The 27,645-nt window shown below is 47.4% G+C and overlaps 1 protein-coding gene across 1 annotated transcript; it reads left to right on the top strand.

The window, feature by feature from the left end:
- Nucleotides 1–213: 213 nt before the first annotated feature.
- On the top strand, nt 214–27,645 carry Xpnpep2 (X-prolyl aminopeptidase 2). Its single transcript, XM_074062472.1, has 21 exons — nt 214–533; nt 3,268–3,341; nt 4,815–4,925; nt 6,427–6,490; nt 7,727–7,831; nt 9,490–9,576; nt 10,817–10,963; nt 14,054–14,155; nt 14,799–14,880; nt 15,193–15,388; nt 16,142–16,231; nt 17,281–17,390; nt 18,040–18,117; nt 19,235–19,306; nt 20,948–21,008; nt 22,264–22,333; nt 22,886–22,990; nt 23,395–23,454; nt 24,042–24,118; nt 26,443–26,532; nt 27,107–27,645. The coding sequence occupies exons 1-21, from the start codon at nt 485–487 to the stop codon at nt 27,299–27,301; spliced, it is 2,025 nt and encodes a 674-aa protein (XP_073918573.1). The 5' UTR covers nt 214–484; the 3' UTR covers nt 27,302–27,645.

Below are 27,645 nucleotides of genomic sequence, written 5' to 3'. Positions count from 1 at the left end.
GTGACAAGCTAGCTAGGAGGAGGAGCAGAAGGAGGGGAAAATTTCCATCCCAAAGCAAAAGCAGGGCTGAACCTAGGGCTTGGTGGGGGAACTAATGGGAAACAGCTTTCTGGAGGGAGGGGGACAGAATTCGGGAATGGCTGGGGCAGGGCTGCTGAAAAGGGGGCTGGGAGAAACAGGCTGATTGAGACCAGCTGTTGCTTCTCAGTCTCAGAGATCTTTGGACTCTGCCCGGGGGCGGGCTCACACCCTGTCCAAGCCACAAGGAGCCAGCACAGGTTGCTTGGGCAGCCCGAGGCTCCTCTGCCCACTGTGGCTCCCACAGCCCTCCGTCCAGCAGGACGCCTCCTTCCCATCACCAGCCCCTACCTCTGCTCCTGCCCAGGACAGGCCTGGAAGAAGAGCCCAGAGAATCAACCCTGCCCTCTCTTTCCCCAAGGCCACCTATCCCTCCATCCACTCAGCGTCTGCATCTGGAGACCCCATGGCCCGAGCTCACTGGGGCTGCTGCCCCTGGCTTGTCCTCCTCTGTGGTATGTGTACCCTGGCCTCTGCCAGAGAGCAGCTCTGGCCTCTCCCCGCTGGGCTCAGAAAGGGTTGGAGTGAGGGTTGTCTCTCTTTCTCTTGGTCACCCTCTTTGTCTTGAGGCAGAGGCCCCCCCTTCAGGGCCAGTCTTCAGGGTCTTCTGACTTGGGTCAAATCTCTCAAATATTTCCATTGCCCCAGCTACTGTGGCACTTGTTCAGAGGGTGAGGAGGACTTTATTCAAGAGGATTGAAGAGGGACCTTGGGGGAGAGGAAGGGGGAAGTAGAGCTCAACTCTGAACCCAGCAGAGAGCCCTAGGGTTGTTAGAGAGCAGAGTGAGTGAGTCAGCACATGCAAAGTAACTAAGAGTAGTTCTCTGCGGTAGGTGGATTCTTGCAGAACTGATTTAACAGGATTCAGGCTGAAGGCAGGCTAGGGTGATCAGAAAACAAGGGTGGTTGATGAGGAATCTGATAAGATATTGAGAGTTATGGGCCATATATCAAGCGTAGGATTCTCTCTAAACTGAATTATCAAGAATTCTTGCTAAGACTTGGGAATGCAAGGCTTAGTAAGGACAGGATAGACACAGAAGGCCAAGGTTGAGGCCTTGTCAAGAAAAGGGCTCAGCCAGAAGGACACCGGTGGCTCATGACTGTAATCCTACCTACTCAGGAGGCAGCGATCAGGAGAATTGCAGTTCGAAGCCAGCCCAGGCAAACAGACCCTATCTCAAAAAAAAAAAAAAACCATCACAAAAAAAATGGGCTGGTGGAATGACTCAAGGTATAGGCCCTGAGTTCAAACCTCAGCACAGCAAAAAAAAAAAAAAAAAGAAGAAAGAAAGAAAAGGTCTCAGAGGAGCCTATCTCAAGTTCCATCAAGGAGAGAATCTTTGTCATCCCAGTTTGTCTTCAACTAGGTACCCAGTTCAGTCCCCCATCCCCACCTGTGGCCTTAGGGAGACCTCCCCTCCATTCATTGTTAGCAGGTCCCTGCTTAATTAATTCAGCATCCAGTTTGCGAGCACCTCCTTAGTGCCAGCTCTGTGCCAGGGATGATACAGAGAACAGCACATCCTGGTATCCTGAGAGACATGGATTGGCTAGGTCCTGCTTATGTTGGCATCTCAGTACCACCATTTTGCTAGCGATGTGTTCCTACAGAAGTGGATGTTCATTTTTTAAAATCCACAGTATCAGCCTCTTCTCTCCCTGGAGTTTATGAGACCAAGACAGCCAGGCAGGGCATTCATGGTGTTAGACACCAGCCATACTCCTTCCGTCTGGAGCCAAAGACACCCAGAAGGTCCAAGGATAGTGTCTTATGTCCTTCTACCAAGCCCCGTGGACACTCCCCCCGCCCCCAAAACAAAAGTCGGGGAGTAGGAGGCAAGACATCAGTGCTCACTGGATTTTCAGGGCAGGAAGGACTGTAATCCAGCCCTCTCTTTTGCACAGGCCCAGAGCTGAGAGCCCTTAGGCCTAGTGCCTGGCACAGCAGGTACTTAGAAAACATTTGTTCAATGAATATTGGGTTACTTGCACTAAATTTGATGTAGAGCCCTAATTGGAAACTAGGTCTCCATATACTCTGTCTCTTCTGTGGCGCCACCCTTTCCAGGCCCACCTCCTGTGGTTGGCAGACTGGAAGAATAAAAAGGGTACCTTCATTTCTTTTGCAGTACTGAGAACTGAACCCAGGTCTTCACTCATGCTAGGCAACTGCTCTGTGCACTACACCCCCAGCCTTCCCTTTTTTTTTTTTTTTTTAAATCTAGATGGCCTGGGTTTCATTTCCTTTCCAAATCCTGATTCACTGTGGCAAAACTTGCTGATATTACCAAACCTACCTGGGCCTTAGCTTTCTCCTCTGTAGAAAGTAAACAATCATACACATCTCATAGTGTCGTTCAAGTGTCAAATGAGATACAGTTGTGGGTTGCTTAATGATGGGGACATGTTCTTGGAAATAGGACATTAGGCAATTTTGTTGCACAAACATCATAGAGCATACTTACACAAACTAAGATGGCTACGCTGTCATTAAGCTATATAATCTTATGGGCCACTCTCATATATGCAGCCTTTGTTGATTGTAATGTTACGTGGCACATGGCTGTGCAACAGTTAAATTGCTGAGTTCGGTATCTGACACACAGTAGGAGTTCCTTAAATGCTAATCCACCCTTCCCCACAAGGTGATGAGGTCAGACTAGGATTTCTAAAACAAACTTAGAATGATAAGCAGAGATTTGGATTGTAAGAAATAGTTCCAAATGGGCCTTGAATTTAAGTAAACCCAATATATAGAGACTTACATTTATAGAAGGCTAAAATTAAGATGGTGGGGGTGATTATTTAGCGAGGTCCTCTAGAGCATTTCAAAGAAAATTTGATTACGAAAATTTAATTTACACACAACTTTTCCACTTCACTAGACCCTGAAAAGACCCAATTAGATTAGAAGAAAAAATTGATGCAATGAACGCTAAAACCCATCCAAAAGTGGCAGTCACTTGTCGATGCAACGAGTTTCTTTGATTATGACCCAGGGTGCCATTCAATTCAGCCTGATTTCCCATGAAATGTGATTATTTTTATCCTCAAGTATGAATTGGCCAGCATGGCCTATTTCAAAGGAGGCCCTGGGAGGGGGTAAGATTGCTGAGGGAGAATGTCCCTGTACTCTCTGAGAGCTCTCTGGTCCCCAAATAATCCTGAATTTTTCTTGTTTTCTAGCTTACGCCTGGAGTCACCCAAAGGCTGTGGAACTTGGAAGAGAGGATATAAGAAACTGTTCAACCAACCCTCCGGTGAGGCCTTGCTACCCCCCACACTCCCCCCACCTTCCAGATGGCCCCTCCCCCATGGCCATGTCCCATCTTCTCCATCCTCCACTGGCTCAGTTGCTAGTCTTTCCGGGTACAGGCTTTCTCCCGATTTCATACTCTGGTGCCCCTGTTTCTTATTAACATCCATCAGGGCTGGCAGTGGGGTCTCAGGTGTCTAACATACTTATCAGTGCCGAATGAGTGCCCTGCCCCTCTGGTCCCACTCACTCCGCACAGTCAGTTGGTTGTTTACTTCTGTCCTTGACTGGGCCTGGGATGCCCCCAGGGGGAAAGAGGAGAGTGAAGGGGGAGGGAGGCCCCTAGCTGGCCTTTGACTGAGGCTAGGCAAGGAGGAGGATGGGAGGAAAGAAATTAGAAATTCTAGAGGAACAGTAAAGAGAGAAGCACAGAGGAGAGGAGGGAGGAAGTCAGGGGACTTAGAAGAGCCAACGGAAGTGCAAGAGAGGGAGACCTAGGATGCGAAGGCCAGAAGGACCGGAAGATTGGGGCCAAGGGGAACCAAGTAGCCAGCTTCCCAGCTGGAGACCACAGTGATTCTTTCCACAACCAGAGAGGGGTTAAAGATCTTCCTTATGCAGGGTGGGCCAGGAGGTATGAGGAGGTGGGCAAGTCCCAGGATAAACAGCAGGTCAGCATTCAGTGTCAAGTGTATGGGACCAGTAGGGTGAGCAGATGGGTGGGCAACCACATTACTTTTATATTAAAACAAACCTGGATATCTTGTTGAGTAGACAGCAAAACATTACAAACAAAAGCCATGATTTTTTATTTGCAAGATAAAACATCCTTTACAGAAATATCTGGCTTGGAGAGGATCTTTCTGGGCACTGTCTCAGGAGTTCTCATTCGCTCTCTGCCATTTGGGATCAGTGGGTGGCAATTTGAAAAAAAAACAGGTAGGGTTGCCAGATAAGATACAGGACACCCAGTTACACTCAAATTTCAATCAATGAATAATATTTTAGTATATGTATGCCTCAAACTACTGTTTGTACTCATGGGACATACTTATATTAAATTGCTATTCATTTAGAAGTCAATTGTAGCTGTGTGGGTCCTGTATTTTTATTTGCTATATCTGGCAATTCTCCCTCATGGTATCCAAAGAGGGACTGTCCGGATGGCCTGGCCCAGTACCAGTGCTCAGACCCCTGCAGTCCTCACCCATGCCCCATCCCACACTCAGGTCCCATTACTATCACTAGGGGGTCTTCTCCAAGCTCCACAACACCTCCATCTCCACTCAGTCCAAGCATCTTAATCTAGAATAATAATAATAATTAATAATAATATCAGCCACCACCCCACTCCGCCTTGGACCAGGCCAGCTTCAACACTCCCAAGCACTGGGAGACAGGGGGACACAGGGCAGTGTCATTTTCTCTAAGGTGTGTGTGTGTGTGTGTGTTTGGGTGTCTTCCTTTCATGTGTTAGCTCCTTCCAGTTACTACAGTCAATACCACAGAACGGCTCACAGTCCTCCGCCAGCTGATCCAGGCCTGGAATCTCTCTGCCTACATCATCCCTGACACAGATGCGCACATGGTAAGTGAGTGCTCCTTCTCCCCTTGCCTTCTCTGCAACCCTCAGTTGGTTTTTTTTAAGCATAGGCTGCAAACAGGAGGCTATTTAAACTCAGAAGATGAAGGCACTGAAAGCATTTGACAAAGGGACAGAAGGGGAGAGCTCACATGTGATCGTTTTAATGCAACTGAAAGCACATATTCCTTTACATAGGAGGGAAGACATAGCCAACTCACCTTGACCTCAAGAAATGACACTAGAAAATAACTTCAGAATGGATATTGACCAATTCCCAAGTGGCAGATCCAGAAGGGATGTTTAGGCCATCGCTGCCCTAGGAGGTTAGAATGGAGGCTGGGAATTGGACTAGAGGAACTCTAAGTATTTTCCCACCCAGGCCTTCTCAAAACCTGCTGGATGGAGCAGTGAGATAGATGATCCAGAGGCCCAGACTGCACAAGTGTGGGGGTAGGCTGCGGGGGAGGGCAGACAGGGCACAAACTCCTGAGCGAAAACTCCTTTCCTTAAAGCAGCAGTGCTGCCTCACTAGCCCACCCTTCTCCATCACTGACTCTACTTTCGCCCCTTTCACCCTCCCCATGCCAGCCCAGCTAGGAAGACAGGCATTTTCGGTGTCAGTGAGCTTGCTTGAATTAGTTTCCTACCTGCCAGGGAGAGCTAAGAACCTTGCAGAAGTATCTGAACTCCTCAGAGTCTCAGTTTTCTTTTTTGCAAAATGAAAATATTGAGATCTGTCTTCAAGGCTAATGGGGACCAATATATTGTCATCCCTACAGGGAACTGGCTACAGGACCCGCACAGATGCTCGCATGAGTAGATGTTCAAATCCTTTATATAAAGTGGTGCAGTTTGCACATAGTGTATGCATATCCTTCCATATACTTGAATATCTGCAAATTACTAATAATACCGAGTACAATGCCACTGCTATGTAAATGGTTGTCATAGTGTGGTGTTTAGGAAATAAGACAAGAAAACAATCTGTATATATTCAGTCCAGACACATTTTTTTCCAAGTATTTTTGATCTGTAGTTGATACAAGCTACAGATGTGGAACCCATGGATACAGAGGTCCAGCTGATCAATAGCGTGTAAAGCCCTGCACGGAAATTATTTACAGTGTACTCAGAGTACTGTGATAGACTACACAGGGAGAGGGGAAATCTGGAAAGGAAAGCCAAAAGGCACAATCCTAGACTACATAGAATTTGCATTCTGGTCAGGGTGACAAAACTTCTTTGCAGAACAGACCAGTGTAATCCTGAACCCAGTGCTGGACAGTGGGGTTAAGAATCCAAGAGATACAATTGTTCAAAGGAAGGGAAAATAGAGAGCTGGGGCAGTTATAGAGGGCTTCCTGGAATAAGTGCCCGGGTTGTGCTTAGCTTTGTGGATCTGGCTAGAGCTGACTAGATGGAAAGAACTGGGATATTGTTGGGGCTTTCTACAGGAGGTCTGACACCATGAAAAAATCTACTGACAATGTTGTTGATTTCCTAGAGTGAGTACATTGGGAGACAGGATGAAAGACGTGCATGGATGACAGGCTTCACGGGGACAGCAGGTAACAGCCATTACCCACCCTCACTGCTGTTGGTAGACCAGAGGCGGTCACAGAGGACCTGGCACAGCTGGTTCCTCAGCAGCCAGGACCCCCGGGGCCTAGTATCCAGAGGCCCCTTTTTACTCTCTTTCTCTGCCTTGCCTCTGCTACCCTGAAACCAGCAGGTTCCCTAGGGCACACATCTCAGAGCCCACTGGCCACACTGCTGCACATAAGCAAGGCAGATGGCCCTTCTTGCTTCCTTCCCATGCTCACTGCCTCTGCCACAGGCAGGCCCAGCCTAACACTCCCTAGGCTGGATTTCTGAGATACTTACTACTTCCACATCTAGCCACTAGGGACCTACTGTTCCCTTCACATGATGGTCCATTTGGGGACAAGTTTTACCTTGAAGGTCTTTTTACTGACAACATCACTTCACAAGGCTGAATGAGACACAAACACAGAGGCCCTTAATGACATCCTAGTTTCTGAAAGGGCTCCCACCCTGATCCTGGTCCCTTAAATGAGAGCCAGCTTCCTTTGCTGATTCTCAGACATTCCTTCCTGAGCTTCAGGCTATCCTGCCCCACCCATCATAAACCCTTAATCTCTTGGCCAGCATTGCTGGATTTGTCTTCCCCAACACCCCCCAGATAAGCCTCCAGATTAGTGTCTCTATCAGCCACCAAATCTTGACACTGAGTCTTAGCTTTTCTGAGAGCACTATATGCAACATTAGCTCTTCTGGACTGGCAAAAGCAGACAGCTTCCTGCTGAAAGTTCTAATGGCTTCTCCAGAGGCCTACAACACAAAGCAGAAACATCTGACTCAGGACAGTCTTTCTACAGCCTTCCCTAAATTTCTCTCTCTCTCTCTCTCTCTCTCTTTGCAATACTGAGGTTTGAACTCAGGGCCTACACCTTGAGCCACTCCACCAGCCCTTTTTGTGATGCTTTTTTTTGAGATAGGGTCTTGAGAACTATTTGCCTGGGCTGGCTTCAAACCACAATCCTCCTGATCTCTGCCTCCTGAGTAGCTAGGATTACAGGTGTGAGCCACCAGTGCCTGGCTACCCCAAGGTCCTTTCTCCTTAACATTTCCTGCCTGTGTTCCCTCCAATGGAGGAGAGAAAATCTAGTTTCCAGAGGCCCCTTTGACTTCCTTAGAGCCAGTACCATATTGCACATCAAACAAAGCCATACTCCTCACCTTTACCTTTACCCTCACCTGCAGGTTTCTCTGTTCTGCCCCAGGTGTTGCCGTGGTGACCATGGGGAAGGCAGCTGTCTGGACTGACAGTCGCTACTGGACTCAGGCTGAGCGGCAAATGGACTGCAACTGGGAGCTCCATAAGGAAGGTAGAAAGCCCACATGGATTTGTTCCCCCAGCTCTGGAACCCAGACTAGGTTTGGGAACAAATATGAGGAAGAATATGCAGGCCCTGACTGGGCCCCTATGGGAAGGAAGCTCAGGAAATTTGAGGCCATCTCTGACTTTCTTTCTTTTTTTATTTATTATTTATTTTTTTATTATTCATATGTGCATACAATGCTTGGGTCATTTCTCCCCACTGCCCCCACCCCCTCCCTTACCACCCACCCCGCCCCCTCCCTCTCCCCCCACCCCCTCGATACCCGGCAGAAACTATTTTGCCCTTATCTCTAATTTTGTTGAAGAGAGAGTATAAGCAATAATAGAAAGGAACAAGGGGTTTTGCTAGTTGAGATAAGGATAGCTATACAGGGAGTTGACTCACATTGATTTCCTGTGCGTGTGTGTTACCTTCTAGGTTAATTCTTCTTGATCTGAACTTTTCTCTAGTTCCTGGTCCCCTTCTCCTATTGGCCTCAGTTGCTTTTAAGGTATCTGCTTTAGTTTCTCTGCGTTGAGGGAAACAAATGCTAGCTAATTTTTTAAGTGTCTTACCTATCCTCATACCTCCCTTGTGTGCTCTCGCTTTTATCTTGTGATCAAAGTCCAATCCCATTGTTGTGATTGCCCTTGATCTAATGTCCGCATATGAGGGAGAACATACGACTTTTGGTCTTTTGGGCCAGGCTAACCTCACTCAGAATGATGTTCTCCAATTCCATCCATGTACTAGTGAATGATAACATTTCGTTCTTCTTCATGGCTGCATAAAATTCCATTGTGTATAGATACCACATTTTCTTGATCCATTCATCAGTAGTGGGGCATCTGGGCTGTTTCCATAACTTGGCTATTGTGAATAGTTCTGCAATAAACATGGGTGTGCAGGTGCCTCTGGAGTAACCTGTGTCACAGTCTTTTGGGTATATCCCCAAGAGTGGTATTGCTGGATCAAATGGTAGACCAATGTTTAGCTTTTTAAGGAGCCTCCAAATTTTTTTCCAGAGTGGTTGTACTAGTCTACATTCCCACCAACAGTGTAAGAGGGTTCCTTTTTCCCCTGCATCCTCACCAACACCTGTTGTTGGTGGTGTTGCTGATGATGGCTATTCTAACAGGGGTGAGGTGGAATCTTAGTGTGGTTTTAATTTGCATTTCCTTTATTGCTAGAGATGGTGAGCATTTTTTCATGTGTTTTTTGGCCATTAGAATTTCTTCTTTTGAAAAAGTTCTGTTTAGTTCACTTGCCCATTTCTTTATGGGTTCATTAATTTGGGGAGAATTTAGTTTATAAGTTCCCTATATATTCTGGTTATCAGTCCTTTGTCTGATGTGTAGCTGGCAAATATTTTCTCCCACTCTGTGGGTGTTCTCTTCAGTTTAGAGACCATTTCTTTTGATGAGCAGAAGCTTTTTAGTTTTATGAAGTCCCATTTATCTATGCTATCTCTTAGTTGCTGTGCTGCTGGGGTTCCGTTGAGAAGGTTCTTACCTATACCTACTAACTCCAGAGTATTTCCTACTCTTTCCTGTATCAACTTTAGAGTTTGTGCCATCTCTGACTTTCAAGGCTGATGTAGAGAATACATGTAGCAGACTGTCGCAAACAGAAGCCTGACCTCTGCATTCCTTCCTGTCTTTCAGTTGGTACTGATCCCCTTATCACCTGGCTCCTTGCTGAAATTCCTGCTGGAGGGCGTGTGGGTGTGGACCCCTTCCTCTTCTCTGTTGGTATGTTCTTTGCTCAATCCCCAGATTTGTTCAGACCAAGGAAAGATGGCTCAGCCCCCTGGGAGGTAAAGAAACATACCTTCTTAGAAAGAGGGACAATATGACCATAAAAATAAAGTATTTGTAAGTTGTGGCTGCAGAATATTTTGCAACATAGGTATATCCATAGTTGTATAATTAATATATGTTAAAAGAATAAATACATCTTTTAAGTGAAGAGTGTACCATCCATTAGAGTGCCTGCCTCTAAGCACAAAGTACTGAGTTCAAACCCCAGTACCACCAAAAACAGAAACAAATCTAAGACTTACCATCTTGGTCATCCAGAACCATTGTCTAGTGATTAGGGGTTGCTAGACTTCCAACTATTTCGCCAACTCAGAACATTAAAACCCCACAAAAGGGTTGCCATTTTTGAGTTTGTCTCTCACCTCTGAACTTATAGTAGAAGGTGCTTTTTCCTCTTTCTTTTAAAATTTCTCTCTACTTTTATACTAAAATAAATCCTTGCTAAAACTTCAAAAACAAATTCATGAGTGCAGAAAGTCAACCTAGAAAAGTCAAAATCATTACGATCTAGTGGATAAATAGGCCTGGATGTCCTTGACCCCAGAACTATCCTCTGGACCTTGGAACTCTACCAATTATGACACTTAGAATCACTTGGAAGCCCTCTTCTGGAAGTTAGCTTAGAAGGGTCAAAGTAGTTGAGAGGGCCTTCCAGCAAAACAGGTCCCCTGGGAGTACAACTCCCTGAGCCTCATGGCCGCAGGCAACTGGCCACCCCATGCCCTCCAAGGTAGACACCTCATGAATATGCATGGCTCCAAGGTAGACGCTTCATGAATATGCACAGTTCCTACTTCCAAACTAACTTCTTTGCCAGCCTATCCAGTCACCAGAACATCACCTTTCCTTTGAATAGTAACATTGAATTCTGGTGAAAATTGTTAGTGCTCCAAAGAGGGACTACCCCAGCCAGTGGCAGTTAAAAAGACAAGGTTAGCTAATTGGCACTAGAGAGCGTTGAGGTGGATCAGGACAATTAGACTTGGAAAACAGAAAGAGGGAGAAGCACATCCTAAGGGTACATGCATTCCAGAAGGGCCAAACTTCTGGGGCAGGCTGTGGGCCGGAGGGGAGTGGGAGGCAAAGGGGAACAGAACTAACTTTCTTGAACCACAGTTTTCCCTGAGGTGTAAGTGGATAAGGGACAAGTAACCCTTCCCTGTCTCTGCAGATGCCTGGGAAGGTTATGACCTGGCCCTCCGAGATGCCAACAGACAGCTGGTATCCATTACAACCAACCTTGTGGACCTGGTATGGGGGTCAGACAGGCCCCCAGTTCCAAGCCAGCCCATTTATGCCCTGCAGGAGGCATTTGTAGGTAATTGAGAAAGCCCCTTTTCCTTCCCAACTTACACCAACATGAATCCCTGCTAGCATGGGTGCCCCCTGCTTCTCCTTTGACTGAAAAAGTCACTAACAGCAGTAGCAAATCAATGGCTCACAAATATTAGCGCGTGTACCTGAGTCACCTGAGATGCTTGATTAAAATGCAGATTTTTGGACCCCTCCCCAGAGAGTCTGAGTCTGCAGGTTCTCAGAACCATATCTAGAAAATGCTGGAATAAACAGTGTTAGGATTTGAACCAAGAATGAGCAGGAAGGGAGGATACAAGTGAGTCAGAGAAGGATGAGAAAAAAAAAAACTGAAGAGAGAAAACACATGACATGAGTTGCTTGCCTGGTAATGAAGACTGGTTTGTATTGAATCATTTGACCCTTTACTTCTGGCCGTCCCACAATGAGGAATTTAGGTTTGTGAGATGACTAGTATTGACAAAGGAAGTAAATAACTGAGTTCAGAGTCAGCCTGTGGCACAGATGAGGGCTCAGGTTTTGGCTAAACCACAAAGGAAAGTTAACTGATCCAGAAAAATCTAATGTCCCTAACGCTGACCTCGTTGACACCATCTAAATACATGATTCTTGTAATAACTAAAATCCTGACCAGAACCAGGCTACTGAATCTGAATCAGTGTCTTGGCCACTAATCATCCTTACCTCCCTAGGAATTTTGAACGGGCCAATGGATTTGGATTCGTAGTCACATTGGGCAATCTTAGAGGTCCCTTTCCACACAAAAGTCCACGCACATTGCTGGTTTGGAAAGGAGTGAAAAAAGCAGGAATGAAATTTCAAAATTGTGGCTATGATGAAATGAGTGAAAATTGTATCCAGTTTTCTTTATCTGTTCCAATGTAACTTGCAGAATCATTCTTCACTCATCTTGACACAGTTTTTAAAGAAATTTGTTCTCCAATTCTGATCATAAATACGACTCATGTTATTCTGATAAAGAAGGTCACAGTAATGCCGGGAAAAGATGGGGATAAAAGGCAAAAATGAACCAGGGACTGGTACAGAATTTGCGTGGGTTTTGTCACTTCCCACAAGATAGGGGATGCCAAGGCCTCACAGGCTGTGAGTCCTCAAGGGAAAGCCACCCAGAGCCAGACTGGGCCTGGAAGCCCAAGAACAGAGTTCAGCTTCAAGAAGCTTAGACAAGAGATTTTTTTCTCTCCAGCAGGTTTTAAAAGCGGGGAGAAGGGGCAGAAGGATAGAGTAGAGCATGAAGAGTTAGCTACTCAAAGATAACCATATGTGTCAGGCATTGTAATTTGATTTGATTTCTCAAAAATGTGTCATAATCTTGAATCTTGAAAACATAATTCTCAGTGAAATGAGCCACTCAGAGAAGGCTATATACTGTATGATTGCATTTATATGAAACGTCTAGCATTGGCAAATCCGTAGACAGAAAATAAATTAGTGCTTTCCTGGGACTGGAAGAAGGGGGGAATGGGGCGTGACTCTTCATGGGAACAAGGTTTCCTTTTGGGATGATGAAAATGTTTTAGAATTAGATAGGGGCTATGCTTGTACAACACTGTGAATTTACTTAAAGCCAACCAAATGGTGCCTTTTCTTTTTGGAGGGGGGAGGTTGGGCTTTCTTTAAAGAAACATTTTTATAAGCTTATGATAGTTGTACAGGTGTTTTGTTGTGACATTTCCACATATGCTTGTAATGTACCCTGGTTTGGTTTATCCATCCATTTTTCACCCTCTTCCCCTCCCTCTTCTTCAAATGACTGTGACAGGTTTCCATGTTCCATATTCACACATGTGTAGAAAGTACCTCAGCCACATTCCCTCCCCCTCCCGCCATTGCCGTCCCCTTAAATGACCTGCATTGCAGCCCTGTCCTCCACTGTTGAAGTGTCTGCTCAGTGTTCAGTGGGGTTTGCCTTGGTATTTTGCCTGTAAATGTATTGCACTTTAATCAGTCACACCCCCCGAATTGCGCTTAAGGAGGCCAAAAAGATAAATTTTATGTTATGTCTATTTTGCCACAGTAAAATAAGCCTAAAAAGTATATCATACTCAAAACTTTGGTTCTTGTTGAATGGTTTTACCTATTTGCATAAAGTTTTAGGTGGCATTAAATTATTATTTATGCTCATGTCGGGCCCCAAGTAGGACGCTTGATGTTAATGACCTTCTGCCAGAACAATTCCTAGTCTTGCCTAGAGAGAGACTCTTTGTGTGCCTTGCAGGAGGCAGGGAGAGAAGGTGAAAACAAAGGCCCTAGAACCCACATACCAGCATTCTGTGTCACAGCATTACGAAACAGTTTAAGGACAAGTTTGGAGACTGACAATGTTAGCAAGACAGTACAGTGTCTGTACAGATTAGGAGTGTGGACCATGCAGTCAAATAGCCTTGTGTTCAAATTCCACTCCATTCCTTGCAGTTATGAAACCCTAGATAAGTCACGTTACCTCTCTGAAGCCTCAGTTTTTGTATCTGTAAAATGGGTCAAATAAGAATTAAAACAATGTACATGAAATGCGTAGCCCAATACCTGTGGCATATTAAGTCCAGGGGTTACTGCACAAGAGAGTTCAACATGGCCCTAGCCCTCTCCCTTTTTAGGGCACCTTTCCTGTTCCCTTTCTGCAGGCTTATTTATCCATCAGAAAGCTATACCAGACTTACTAAATGCCAAAACACCTTTCTGTATGCTTTATAAATATTAATTCATTTGAGCCTCATAGCAACCCATTCTCCATTCTATGAGACACAAAGGGTTAAGTAATTTGTCCAAGGCCACTCAGCTTGTGTTGGCAAAGCCAGGATTTGAGCTTAGTCTGGGTCCAGAGTCCATGGCATTAATGACTACCCAAGTGGCGGTCTGTTTAAAGGAAGAATTCTACTGCTTTTTAAAAAATGGAGGGCCAGGGCTGGGGCTCAGTGGTAGAGCACTTGCCTAGCATACACAAGGCCCTGGGTTCCGTCCCTAGCACCAAAAGAAGAAAGGAAAAGTATTACCCTAAGGGAGCCCTCCCAGGAACTACATGCCAAAGACAAGGTGTGTCACTTACACTTTCTTTGGGATTTTTTGCTTCTAGGGAGCACTTGGCAGGAGAAAGTATCCGACATCCGAAGCCAGATGCAGAAGCATAGCGGGGCTCCGACTGCTGTGCTTCTGTCTGCACTTGACGAGACGGCCTGTGAGTGTAGAACTGTGAATATGGGTGCATGCTGGGGTCCCCCCAAGCCTCCTGGGCCTGGCAGCACAGAGCTCTTCCCCAAACTGCCCACCAGTTACTATGAGATCGGTGGCCGTGGCCTGTGGGAATTCAGAGGGGTAAAGGCAGCTCATTTCTGCAGAATAAAGAAGCCAGGGAGCTCTAAGCAAGGAGAGGGCAGCCCACAGGCCATGGAAGGAATGGGCCAAACACAGTGGCGGAGTGTTTCTGTCTTCTTAATGGGAAGGGGGCCAGCAAACACCACCCACCAGCCTGGCTACCATCCCAGGACACACACTTCCAGCTTTGACATCCAGAGTCACCGTACTGTGCCCCACCAAGGCTCAGAGCTTCTTGCCTGTTCCCTATGGCTGGACTCCAGCCATTCTCAGGACCCACGGAAACTGTGCTGACTGTTGTGTATCTGCATTTTTCTGGGGGAAAAGGTCCAAGGGTCTCCTCAGCATCTCAAAGACCTCCAAAAGGATGGAAAAACATTCGGAGGCAGATGCTGCAAGCTCCTGCCAGTAATCTTGAGGCCAAAGCAAACAGTGGGGCAAAGGTGTCAGAATTGCCTGCTGCTATGCTGAACAGCCTCAAATAGTCCCCATAATTCTTTTCCCAGGGCTCTTCAACCTTCGCAGTGATGACATCCCGTACAACCCGTTCTTCTATTCCTACACACTGCTCACAGACTCTTTCATCAGGTGTGGCTTTTCCTTGGCATGCTGTCATCTCCAACTTCTGTCCTCTCATCCCACCACTGCCCTCACCCCAATATATATCCTTCAGGCTGCCTATGAACTTGGTGCCTCTCATGCAGAACCCTCTAAGAAACATCCTATTGGCTGTTCCTGACCCTTGACCTCTGCTCCCAGTGAATCCCAAATCTGGTCTGCTTGACTCTCTACACTGGCTTCCTCTGATCTTTAGGAACAAAGGTGTTGTGTGCACCTTTAGTTCTTTGTGTTGTCCTTAGCAGACACTAAGGACCCTCTGGGCCTTCCCTTCCCACCCAGGTTATTTGCAAACAAGAGTCGCTTTAGCCCAGAGACTCTGAAGTACCTGAATTCCAGCTGCACAGGCCTCATGTGTGTACAAATTGAGGACTATAACCAAGTCCGAGACAGCATCCAGGCCTACGTCTCAGGAAATGTTAAGATCTGGATCGGAGCCAGCTATACCACATATGGGCTCTATGAAGTGATACCCAAGGTGAGTTTGCCAGGCACCAATCCCCGCTCCAGACCTGGTAAGTGCCAACTTAAAGTGGAGCCAAAGCCCCTCGGCCATTCAGCCAGCTGCTCAGTCAACCACTGTGCAGTATGTTCCCTTCTAGGCTTCTCTGGGAGGAGACAAAAGAGGAAGAAGGAGGGGTGTCTGTCCTCACACAATTGTGGAGGAGGCTAGAGGGAATACAGCCCAGTCTAGCAAAAGTTTTAGAGGCAGCTGAACCTGATACTGAATTCTGGCTCTGTTCCTGACTGGCTGTGCAATGACCTTGAACAAGTAGCTTAGTCAATCTGGGTGTCTGTTTTCTCACCTATAAAATGACAATAAGAGTCCCAACCTCTCAGGAGTTGCTCTGAGATACAAGGAGATAGTACATGTAGAGCCCAGTGGCTGTCACATTGTGGGCACTCAGTAAATGGTAACTGCTGTGATATGGACAGAAAACTGACATTCAAAACAGCCAACAGTGCCACAGGCCAGGCTCTGATCCAGGCCAGAGTGCTGTGGGGAGAGAGCTGCCAAGCTGGCCAGGGTTCCTCATGGAAGCCTTTCTGGAGTGAGGGAGTCTAAGCTGGACATGGACGACCAGGAAAGACTGCATAGCCAGAGACCAGGTTACCCAAAGGAGAGAACATTGCTGCAACAGGGAGCAGCAAGCCTTGCCTCAGCTGACACTTCCTGCTACTGTGCCCTGGAGGGTGCGCTCAGTCCTTCTCTTCTTCCTGCCCTCAACAGGAGAAACTTGAGACAGACACCTACTCCCCAGTGATGGTGACCAAGGCAGTGAAAAACAGCAAGGAGCAGGACCTCCTCAAGGCTAGCCACGTAAGTCTGCTATAGGCCAGTTTTGTCTCTTTGGAGCTCCTGATCTGAAGGGTTAGGGAGCAAAGCATTCCAGAGGATCCTGAAGGAGACCCTCAGTGAAACAACAGAGGAGAAACCAAACTGCTGGGCGCACCCCTCTCTTCACCCATCACTCCAAGTATGATACAGTGGTTTAGAATGCAGGCCTGGGGGGTGGGGCGCCTGAGCTCAAACCCCAGCTCCACCACTGCCTAGGACCTTGGACAAGTCATTTCACTTCTCTAAGCCTCAGTTACCCATGTAAAATGGGGATCAAATAGTAATCTTAGCTAGGCATCGTGCTACATGCCTGTAATCCCAGCACTCAGGAGACTGAGGCAGGAGGATCACCAGTTTGAAGCCAGCCTGGTCTACATAGTGAGACCCTGTCTCAGAAAACAAGTAATCTTACACATATGATTATTTTGAAGATTCAATGAAATATAATTTTATATATATATATATTTAGTAGCTTTGAGCACTGCCTGGCACATTCCAAGTTAAGTTATATAAGTATTAGCTATAATGATTTCCTCACCCTCGCAAGAGGATGGCTCACTTTTTTTTGAATATTCTTGGTAAAATTAGGATAACTACACCTCATTTTGAAAAACTTTTTCGTAGGGAGAGTTTTAAACATATGCTATGGTAGAGAAAATTGCATAACGATCCCGTGTCCCCATTACCCAGCTTCAGTGATCATCAAGTCGTCCCGTTTCATATATAACCCCATATTCGTGCCCTCCACTCCCAGCCCTTGCTGCCAGATTATTTGAAAGCAAATCCCAGCTATCATATCATTTCTGCCATCAACACTTCGGTAAGTATCTCTAAAGATAAGAACACTTTTAAAAACATGAGCACACTATGATCAGATATAAACATTAATGAGAATCTTTTTATATCAAATAGTCAGTCAGATCCTCATGTTTTTAAAGCACCAAATCCTAGAGCAGCCATCTGATATTCCTTTGGATCCTGTGGCTGCCACTCCAGCCATCCCTCAGCCACCTCTCTGCTTCCCACTCCAGGTGAGGGATGCTGTAGCTGTGATCCGGTACTTGGTATGGCTGGAGAAGAATGTGCCCACAGGCACAGTGGATGAGTTCTCTGGGGCACAGATTCTGGACAAATTCCGAGGGTAATTGGCTGATTGATTACCTTTCAGTGTGGGGGAGGGGCATCGAGGGATAATTACTCCTCTTAGGAGGAAGGAAGCTCTTCTTTGTATTTGGAAATAAGAGTGACAGGTTCTTGGGTGGCCTGAGAGTTGGGCAGGGGGGTGTTGGATGACATCGCCCTGCCCTGCTGCAAGTGGGACAGCCCAACAGCACCCCCTAGCGTCTGCCTCAGACACAGCTCACTCCCTGGGGATGCTAGCTCAGGTCACTCTGTCCTCTGACCACTTCAAAATTTCCAGTATGGAGGTGGGTCCCTGAGGCACATTTGGCCCAGACCAAGGGCACATCACAGGTTTGAGGTTAGGGATACTGGTCCATGGATGGGGTTTTCAGATATAGGGAGCTAGCTTTCTTCACTCCCGTCTGTGAAATGGAGGTGGCGGGGGAACAATTGCTGCCCACAGTCTGTGTCCTTCTCTGTTCTTGAGGCTGTATCAGTGACAGGACAGTGCTGGAGAAGATGGAACCAGGAGGTAGGGATAAGAGAGACAAACGAAGTGAGCCTGAAATGGAGGCAGCCATGGCCTTTTTGTAACCTGGTGAGACAGCCAGGCCATAGCCTACTCCCTGGGCACATTCATTGACCATTTCTTGCCTTACTCTATCCAGAGAAGACAACTTCTCCTCTGGACCCAGTTTCCAGACCATCTCTGCTAGTGGCCTGAATGCTGCCCTGGCCCACTACAGGTACTTCAGGTTCTGGGAGTGGGGATAAGGGGAGTCTGATTGTGGGTACAGAGGGACCAGTGTAAGGGAGGGGAGATGCTGGGATTTAGGATTTGAGGCCCTCAGCACTGTGGGGAGTTGGAGGAGAAACTCAGTCTGGGGTTGGGAGTCTCCTTGAAATGAAAAGGCCTAAGTGATCTCCCCACCCGCCCACTGAGAGGCTAGGACTTTGCCAGTGCTCAGGGCTGAGGGGTCTAGAAGGGAGGCATGGATGCTGTTAGATGTTTTTCCTTGACTCTGTGAGCTCTTTATGTTAGAAGATTCTTAAAGTACATAAGCACTTGCAAAAAAAAAAGGCCTGTTCACTCACCCTGAACCAGTCATGGTGGGCTCAAGATATAGGATAGCTAGACAGCTGGCCCCATAGAAAACAAACTGCTGTAGGCTTGCCTAACAAAACTTGGAGGGCCAAGCTGACCATATACCTCAGCCTGGCATGGGCGTGCCAGGAAGGGTTGGATGCTCCTCCAATGGAAGACCTGGCCTGTCCCTGAACTCCTGCCCCTTGTATCTCCTGAGTCTTCAGCTGCCTTATCCCAGCCCTTTCTCCCCAGAAGAGCTAGAGAGTAGCAGGGTAGGAACTCCTCAGCCCTAGGAACTCTTGCTCTACAGCCTTATCCTTGGGGCCCCTGCCCTTTCTGGGCCCTGGCTTCTTGGGGCCCTCTGCTCTCAGATGCAGTGAGAAGTCAGAGAAAGAGCACTGGATGGAGCCCAACTCCTGCCTGCTTCCCTGTGTGGCCTCTTTGCCTGTGTGGGCCTGCCTAATCCTCCCTTATGTAGAGGGAGATAGCTGAACCAGGTGTCTCTAAAGCTCTCCTAGATCCCACATTCTGGACTCTTTCCTTCCCCTCCTCCCTGGGGACCAAGGCCTTGCTTGGCCAAGTACAGGATAAATAGAAGTGTGCTGAGGACAGCAGTAACAGTAGAAGCTGGGCACTTTCCCAGGGCCCTGTGGGAGACAGCAACTTTCCCAGAGCAATTTCCAGGCCCCTGGGAGGTAAAGGAGTTCCTCTGCTTTCACTCAGGACCTCAGTGCAGGGCTTAGGTTGTTCCCCTCTCAGTGCTCTCCCCTTCTCAGCCCGACCCAGGAGCTGCACCGCAAGTTGTCCTCAGATGAGATGTACCTGGTGGATTCTGGGGGGCAATACTGGTATGTACCCTCCCATGCCCCACCCTGGCCTAGCCCTCTAGCTCAGATATCCTGGGGCTGCCAAAAACTCACTAAAGCTTTTCTCTCCTGTGCCATGGGTTCTTCATCTGAAAAAAGGGAGACCTGGACTGAATGAGCCTGAGCAGCCTTCTCATTTTCACACATTGGAAAACACCCAGAGGCCAGAATAGTAGGGGGCCCTTGCAGCAGCTCCATGAGAATTAGGAAAAGATACCCATTGCTCAAGTAAAAAATAAGACTGTGAAGAATTATTATTATTATTATTATTATTATTATTATTTATTATTATTGCACAGCTCTGCCTGGCTGCACAAACACACACACACCCATAGCTCACCCATTCTTGCAGGCCCTGGACACAGCCCACATACCACCAGCAACCTGAATTGCTCCTCGGTCCCCCTCTCTCCCTATGGCAAAGTTAGAGAAATAGCAAAGAAGAAAGAGCGGGTGAAATGACGATTTTGGGCTGGGGTTTGGGTAGGAGAGAGAAGCAACCATTTAGATGTGTTTCCCTTGTACAGTGCACAGCCTGAACACTTGGACATGACAGCCATGCAGAATAGTCTAACCCTGTTCCTTCCAAATGTGTGACCAATCATTCACAGCTGTGCTGAACTGATGGATGAGCAAGGAATAGTTTCAAGGGTTCCTCAGCCTCTCTCCTGTGGAAATGGTGAATGTGCTAACAACAGAAACACTTCACTTGTTCTTAACACAGCTCTCAGGAGCCAGTGTAAAGGCGCTTGGCTTAGCAGCCTTTTGCAATGTTTGATGCTCTGTGTTCTTGAGATGGCCAATGTGCAAAGGGGAAGTGAATTTGTGGGGGCGTGCACTGAGTAGGGTAAGGTGGGGGGAACAGTCACCTCACTTCCTCTTCTCTCCTTCTGAGGAAGAAGCTCGCCACACCCCATGACCTCCCAAGTAGGACCCCCGGGGCCTTAGGACCATTTCTTCCCTCTCCTCCCAGGAGGACACAGGGGCCATGCAGGGGGAACAGCTGTAGGTGGTGGTTAGGAGTCAGACTTTCTGGCCACAGTGGAACTCTAAACAGATCACTGGGTCAGACCCAAGCTCAGTGGAGGCTTCAATTGCATCATCTGTGAAATGGGCATGATGAGGCCTGCTCTGTCATGCTCCCCAGGGAGCTGGTGAAGTGTCCTACAGATGGTAAATGAATATGAACATGGGAGGGTGTGATAATGTTCCTTTCTCCTCTCTCTCTCTCTCTCTCTCTCTCTCTCTCTCTCTGAACACCAGTCTCCCCATCTATAAAAGGGACATAATCCCCTGCTATCTCCTTGCATGCCTGGAAGAAGTCTTGCTTTTAAAGCCCAGATGACCCAAGGACTCCCAGAGCTACAAAATTGCCCCAAGGGGAATACGGGGGACCACGATTGTCAGAGAACATAGTAACTTGAGGGCTCTCCAGAGCTCCTTCATGCACAAATATTGAAGGTGCAATTTTGATGAGCATAGCTGTCTTCCTTTGGCCTCCCACTGGGACCTATCCCAGCCCTGTCCCTCAAATCCCAGTGGAAAATGCACAAGAAGCACATCCCTGGCCCCTGCTCCCAAGAGTTCAGCAGATCTCGACATGTTGGTCTCCGTTCTCCACAGGGATGGGACCACAGACATTACCAGAACAGTCCACTGGGGTACCCCCTCTGCCTTCCAAAAGGTAAGGACTGGGTCTAGGATCTTCTGCATCTTCCCCTAGGGTCCCTCAAGCAATCACTCCACTCAGAGCCTTTTCATCTGAGATTTAAAACTGATGCCCAGAGAGGTTAAGTAGTTTGCCCAGGGTCACACAAGTTGGTGGCAGAAAAGAGTGTTCCCTGCTGCTCCTCCAGAGAGATTTTAGGACACCAACAAGGCCTCAGGCCAGGCTTGTCCTCATCCCATTTTGGTACATCAGTGCACAAATATTTCTTCTGTGCTGTCTGTGCATCCGGTCTGTGCTCAGCAGAGAGGAGGGCAGAAAGGGTATTCCAAGTGGAGAAAAATGGCACAAGCGAGTCTCTGGTGCAAAGGAGCTGGAAGTGTTTAGGAAACAGTGAGGGCTGCTCACCTGGGACAGAGCCTGGGACATTGTCTCTGTGCCTTGGGGGGAGGAGGAGGAGGGTGGATCAGGGAGCTGCATTCATGCATTCAGCTGGCAGACTGAAGTCAAGACATTGTGCTGGAAACAGAGAGAAGGGGAGGTCTGTTCAGACCTCCAGAGTTCACTGTCTAGAGACTGGAGTGCTTCCACAGGGTCCAAGATGACAGGCCTATGCAGGTGTGTGATGAAGGGGCTTGTTGATGGCATTGCTGTTGCCAGTGAGCAAAAGAAGCCACCGTCAGTCAACCTCCCTTCCCTGACAGGCAGACTGGCCTGCCAAATGGTCAGGCCCAACCCAAACTTCAGGCCTTAAGAAAACTAAAGGGTGGCCAAGAGTACAGTAATAAGAGTGCTAACATTTGCTTGAGCATACAGTCACTGTGTTGTGCTCATTGTGAGGCTACCTCCTCCTCCTACTTCTACCTTAGGAGCTAGGTACCTTAGCATTCAATTATGCACAAGGAAACCATGGCACAGAGAGGCAAAAGTCACTGGCCCAAGGTCTCAGAGTTTGTGAGTGGCCAAGCCAGGATTCCAGCCCAGAGAGTCTGCTTGCCATCCCCTATTGTCACCACCCTCTACAAGTATGCCCTCAGTCTTCAACACATTATAATGACCTCTGTGGACCAGTCAAAGGGAACTACATGGACCAAGCCCCAGCTTTGGGAACTTCCTCCTCTGTCGCCTTTGGCCATCTTCCAGAACCTGAATGAGAAAGCATCTCCCTCTCTCCCCTCACAGGCCTGGGTCCCCATACCTGCATGTCCCCAGGCTAAGCAACACCCTGGCTCCTCCTCCCATCCTCCACTTCACCTCTTCCTCTCCCTATCAGGAGGCATATACCCGTGTGTTGATGGGAAACATCGATCTGTCCAGACTTGTCTTTCCTGCTGCTACGTCAGGTGGGTTTCAGAGACCAGACTGGACCCAGAGCCTCAGACCCTGGTTTCACAGGACTCAGACTGCCACCCTGAGAGGCTAGATGGGCAGGGATTGTGGCATCATCCTATCCCTTGCATAGATGAGAAAATCTAGCTTAGAGAGAGAAAAGGACTTACTTTCTCAAGAGTGTTAGTGGGAGATCCAGGCCTTGCACCCACGTGTCCTGCCTCCCAATCCAGTGCTGTCTCTCAGAGGCAGGGGGCTGCTGCAGTAGGGGCTGCAGCAATCATGGAAGATTCTTGGAAGAAGTAGGGTCAAAGTCCTAGGCTCTAACTCATGGGGAAAAATTACAGTCGAGTCAATAGTCCATGTAATGGGTACAACACACAGTGTGCTGGAGATATAGTGAGGGACTGGGCTGGCCAGAAAGTCACTGGTTTCATCCATCAGCAGCTCTCCATCTCACCCTAATGTCGCTGTCAATTACCACCCTGGTAATTGAGCAGAAAGGGCCAAGGTGGACAGTCTGGGGTCTAACCAACTGACCAGAAGTAATCTCTTTTCTCTTTCAGGGCGAGTGGTGGAAGCTTTTGCCCGCAAAGCCTTGTGGGACATTGGGCTCAATTATGGTCATGGAACAGGTCATGGCATCGGCAATTTCCTGTGTGTGCATGAGTGTAGGTATCATCTCAGCCCCTGCGCCATGGCAGAGTCTGACACTCTGCCATGAAAGAGAAAGTGCATTTCACAGGTATGGAAATGACCAACCCACAGAGATGCGTGGCCCACCAGCCATCACCCAGTTGGTGGGAGGTGATGCCCCACAGACTAAATGAGGTAGCTTGCCAGTCCTCCTGCCTGATTGGCATCCAGAAGAGCACCAGATAGAGGCCCAAGGCCTAGTGGCTAAATGGCATAGACCCCAGAGTCCATCTGGTGTTTGCCAGCTCCAGGTAGACAAGTGCTGCTAAATGCCCAGGGACCCCCTCCCCCCACATTACCTGCTGTTCCCCAGAATCTGCTTGTTTCCAGTCTGATGAGGACAAGAGAGGTAATACTATGCCTTTATCTTCCTTTCCAGGGCCAGTGGGATTCCAGTCTTACAACATTCCAATGACTAAGGGCATGTTCACATCCATTGGTAAAGCTCTCTGGCCCCTCTACCTCACCATCCCATCCCAGAGTAGGACTAGCTGGGGACTGCAGTCTCGTGTGCACTCACCATCAGGGAGTGTGCCAGGCATAGGCACAGTACAGCCTCAGCTCCAACACTGTACTCTGTCACCTCCCCACTCATATCCCCAACCCCAACCCCAAATAGCCTTACCATCCTTACCCTCAGCTCCCTTGACCCATACCCTCTCTTTACCCTTGAGAGTTAGATTCCAGCTGTACATCCAGGCTATGGAGTTACCAATCAAATGGTGGCAGAATAGGACAGTGGCACACGGGGAGATGGGAGTACCTTCAGGACCCAAATGGGCTTGTCAGTCCTCCCTGCTTGGCTACAAGGGAGGAAGGGCAAGGCAAAGTTGTGCTTGGAGGGGATATGAGACCTGATAGATTGTCTCTGCTTAGCCAACAAGCATCTAACAAGTTGTGGGGCTGACAGCCAACAGCCATGGGCAGCCAGGCAGCTGGGCCCTCCAGCCACTTGTCAATTGGTACAGAAGCTTGGGCATGGGTCCCCATCCTGCTTACTGTCATTAACATCTCTGTGTCTCCCAGAACCTGGCTACTATCAGGATGGAGAATTTGGTATCCGTCTTGAAGATGTGGTCCTTGTAGTCGAAGCAAAGACCAAGGTAAAATTCCATGGGCTAGAGGTATGGATAGCATGGCAGCGACTTTGGGCTGCATGGGGGTAAGGGAGGCCAAAGGAGAAGGGCATTTCATGTATGAGCATGAATTCGCTTAGAGTCTTCCTTAGCTCCATAGGAATTCCATAAATCAGTTTCTCAAAGTGTATTAAAAATCATCTGGGAAGCTTTTTTTGTTTTTTAAATGTCAGTGCCAGGCCTCTGTTGACCATGTGAATCAGTGTCCCTGCCCTAAATCATCGCTTCCCAGTGCACATACTAATCACCAGGAGAACTTGTTAGAAATAAAGAGTTGACACTATAGCAACCAACAAGATGAAATATCTAGATATAAACTACAAAAGACTTACTGGAGAAACTCTCTGCTAAGGGACATAAAAAAGATTTAAGTAAATGGTGTTCTCTGGGAAGAAGCCTCCATATTATGAAGATGTCATTTCTCCCTAAATTAATCTATAAATTCAAGACAACCTCGATTTCAATGTTAAGTGGATACTTTTGTAATTTCATAAGATGGCAGTAAGGTTTATTTGTAAAAATAAACATGCAAAGATAGCTAGGTAGCTAGGAAAATTCTGAAACAGGAGAACAATAAGGGAAAGCAGCTATATCAGATGTTAGTACAAACTACCATACAAAAACAGGGGATGCTGGAGAAGAGGTAGACAGAACGAATAACAAAACAGAATAGTTAGGCCAGAAGTAAGCCCTCTAATTCCCATAAACAGCATGGGGGTTGGTTTCCAATAAAACTGTGTTTCACCACAGTAAGGAAGACAGACATTATTCAACAAATGGGCAGGGGAACCAATGACTAATCATTTGAGGGAGGTTAAACGGAATAGAATCACTGTTACAGCAAATAAAATCATAGGTGGACCAAAGATTTAAGGTAAACAATGAAAAGGCCTAGAAGAAAACCTTTATGAATTCATTTATAATTCCAGGGTGGAAAAGGGCCTACTTCCAGAAGTCATGAAGAAAAATATTTATAACTCTAAATTAAATAGAAAGTGTGTATCTAAAAACAATACCACAAACAAAATCAAAAGATCTGGGACAAATATAATGCATATGACAAAGAAAAGGTGAATTTTCTCAATTTTTCCATGAACTTTTTCAAATCAGTAAGATAAAAATGGGCAAAGGACATGAAGAGGCATTTCACTAGAATCAGTACAGATATGCACACGTGAAAAGACACTCAGCATCACCCTTAAGGAACTACAAATCAGAACAATAATAGAATACCATGTTTTACTTATCAGATTAGCAAAATATAGAGGCTGGGGCGATGCTGCTCAGTGCTGGGGTGTATGTGGTGAAATGAGCACTGTCTTACACTTTTGGAAGAAGTACAAATTGGTATACACTTAAGTTTGACAATATCTATGAAAACAGCTATTACAAATTCCTGTGCCTTTTGTCTCAGCAATCCCTCCACAGATATGTAAATTCTGAATAGAGCTCCAATAGCTCGTCAGCATATTTATAGTGATAGTGATCTGTAGCGTTAATGATAATGGCAAAAAATTGAAAATAGCCTAAAAATTCATGACTGCTTAAATAAATCATGATCCATTCCCATTACCATGGACTTTTACACAGTGCTTGAAAAGAATGAGGTAGATCTGCTTGTACTAGCACTTTCCTGAGTTTACTACTCAGTAAGGTGGAAGGAAGGTACAGAGAAGTGTGTGTGGTAAGAGCCATTTTTTGTTTTAGTTTCCTAAACACATACATGCAAGGGCTGTCTGGAAAATGGAAATTAAGAACTTTTTGTCCTTTTAACTTGTCTCTAGAAATAGATGAATCAATAGATACATAGATGAGATGGATGGGTGGGCAAATGGATGAATAGAAAAGGAAGGAGGGAGGGAGGAAGGAAGGAAAGAAAGAAAGAAAAATAGAAAACTCTAATAACTTACTTTAAATTATTTAAATCTAGGTTCCAAGACCCTGCCCTAGAGATTCTGCCTCTCGTGGGTCTGGGAGTTGGGCCCTGGAATCTATACACTTAACATGTTCCCCGCGTGCTGTTGATGCCCACACTCTGGGAAACACAGGCCTAATTCCAAACTTCAGGAACCTGCAGGGAAGCAGCAAGGGTTCTAAGTGATAGATAAGATAACTGGCCAAGGGAAGGGACTCTGGAAGGCTCAGGCTAGCTGGAATGGCCAGGGTTGATAAGGACCAGTGCCTTGTGCCCAAGGCTCCTGTGTGGAGTACTCCCTACCTTTCTTCAGCCTAGTTCCTCCACCACTACCCCCTCACTTTACTGTTTTCCCATTTTCCCTGTGGATTCTCAGTATCCAGGGACGTACCTGACCTTTGAAGTGGTGTCTTTTGTGCCCTATGACCGGAACCTCATCGATGTCAGCCTGCTGTCCCCTGAGCAGGTGAGTGCCTCTCCATATTGCCTGGGAACAACTGCCTTCTCCCACACCCTGGGCCTTTCCTGTCTTTACTCCACATACTCCAAGACCCTTGCCCCTGCTTTCCCCAGGAGGGTCCACACTGGTAACACTGTAGGCACTAGGGCACACCTCCCCAGCTTACTATAGACCCTAAAGCTTCTAGAACTTTCCAATTAGACCAGCCTGTCCAACCTCAGGTAGTAAACTCCTGGGGAGTCTGAGACTGGACCGCTGAGCTTTGCCATTATGAGGCCTGGAATTATAAATAATCCCTTCCCTTCTCTGGGCCTCAGTTTCCTCTTTTGTAAAGTGGGGATACCTGCTTACTTTCACTTCTGGGCCAGAAATCCCTCCACCTCACACCTCATGAGCATCACTGTGATGTTAAACAGCCACCACAGAGAACTCACTGCCTCTGGAAAGCCCCAGAGAATACCTGAGGCCTGATTGATAGTGGCTGGGTCCCTGGTCCAAGGTGGGCAGCCGTAGTACCACAGCAGGGAACTGGACAGTACGACCTCTTGGCAGGTTAGCTCAAACCCCTTTCCCTTTGCAGCTCCAATACCTGAATCACTATTACCAGACCATCCGTGAGAAGGTGGGCCCGGAGCTACAGCGTCGACAACTGCTAGAGGAGTTCGCATGGCTACAGCAGCACACGGAGCCCCTGTCTGCCAGGGCCCCATGTACCACCTCCTTAACCTCTGTATTAGTAGCCTCCACTCTTGCCATCCTCAGCTGGAGTAGCTAGAAGCTCTTGACTCCCCTGCTGCTCCTCCACCTGCGCACAGCTCCCCTCCCCTTGCACCATATGTTTCCCAAGAGCCCCTGCAGGCCCATTGCCTGGCAACCACTGCCCTCAGCCTCCTCCAGGACCAGACCACAGGCAGCACAGCTCCCCTCCCCCTCCAGGCCTGTACATCTCACCCTGAGCTCCCAACCTTAGTTCTGAGGATAACAGAACTGAGCAGTCCTTCCCTCCTATGAACACAGCCTGCTACAGCTGCTCCTCTTCCCCCAAATAAAAGACCCATAGGGCAGCGCCCCTAGGGAGAGTGCTATCCTATAACCCCCTACTGGAGCTGCTCCCACCTA

The sequence above is a fragment of the Castor canadensis genome, chromosome X (assembly GCF_047511655.1).
Source record: "Castor canadensis chromosome X, mCasCan1.hap1v2, whole genome shotgun sequence".
Taxonomy (NCBI): Eukaryota; Metazoa; Chordata; class Mammalia; order Rodentia; family Castoridae; genus Castor; species Castor canadensis.
Note: the sequence above shows the minus strand (reverse complement) of the source record. Positions and strands in the feature narration are given on the sequence as shown.

Coding starts and splice junctions, on each gene's coding strand:
- Xpnpep2 (XM_074062472.1), top strand. CDS start 485: ATGGCCCGAGCTCACTGGGGCTGCTGCCCCTGGCTTGTCCTCCTCTGT. Junction 6,491..7,726: donor AGGCTTCACGGGGACAGCAG/GTAACAGCCATT, acceptor GTTCTGCCCCAG/GTGTTGCCGTGGTGACCATG. Junction 22,334..22,885: donor CTTTCCTGCTGCTACGTCAG/GTGGGTTTCAGA, acceptor TTTCTCTTTCAG/GGCGAGTGGTGGAAGCTTTT.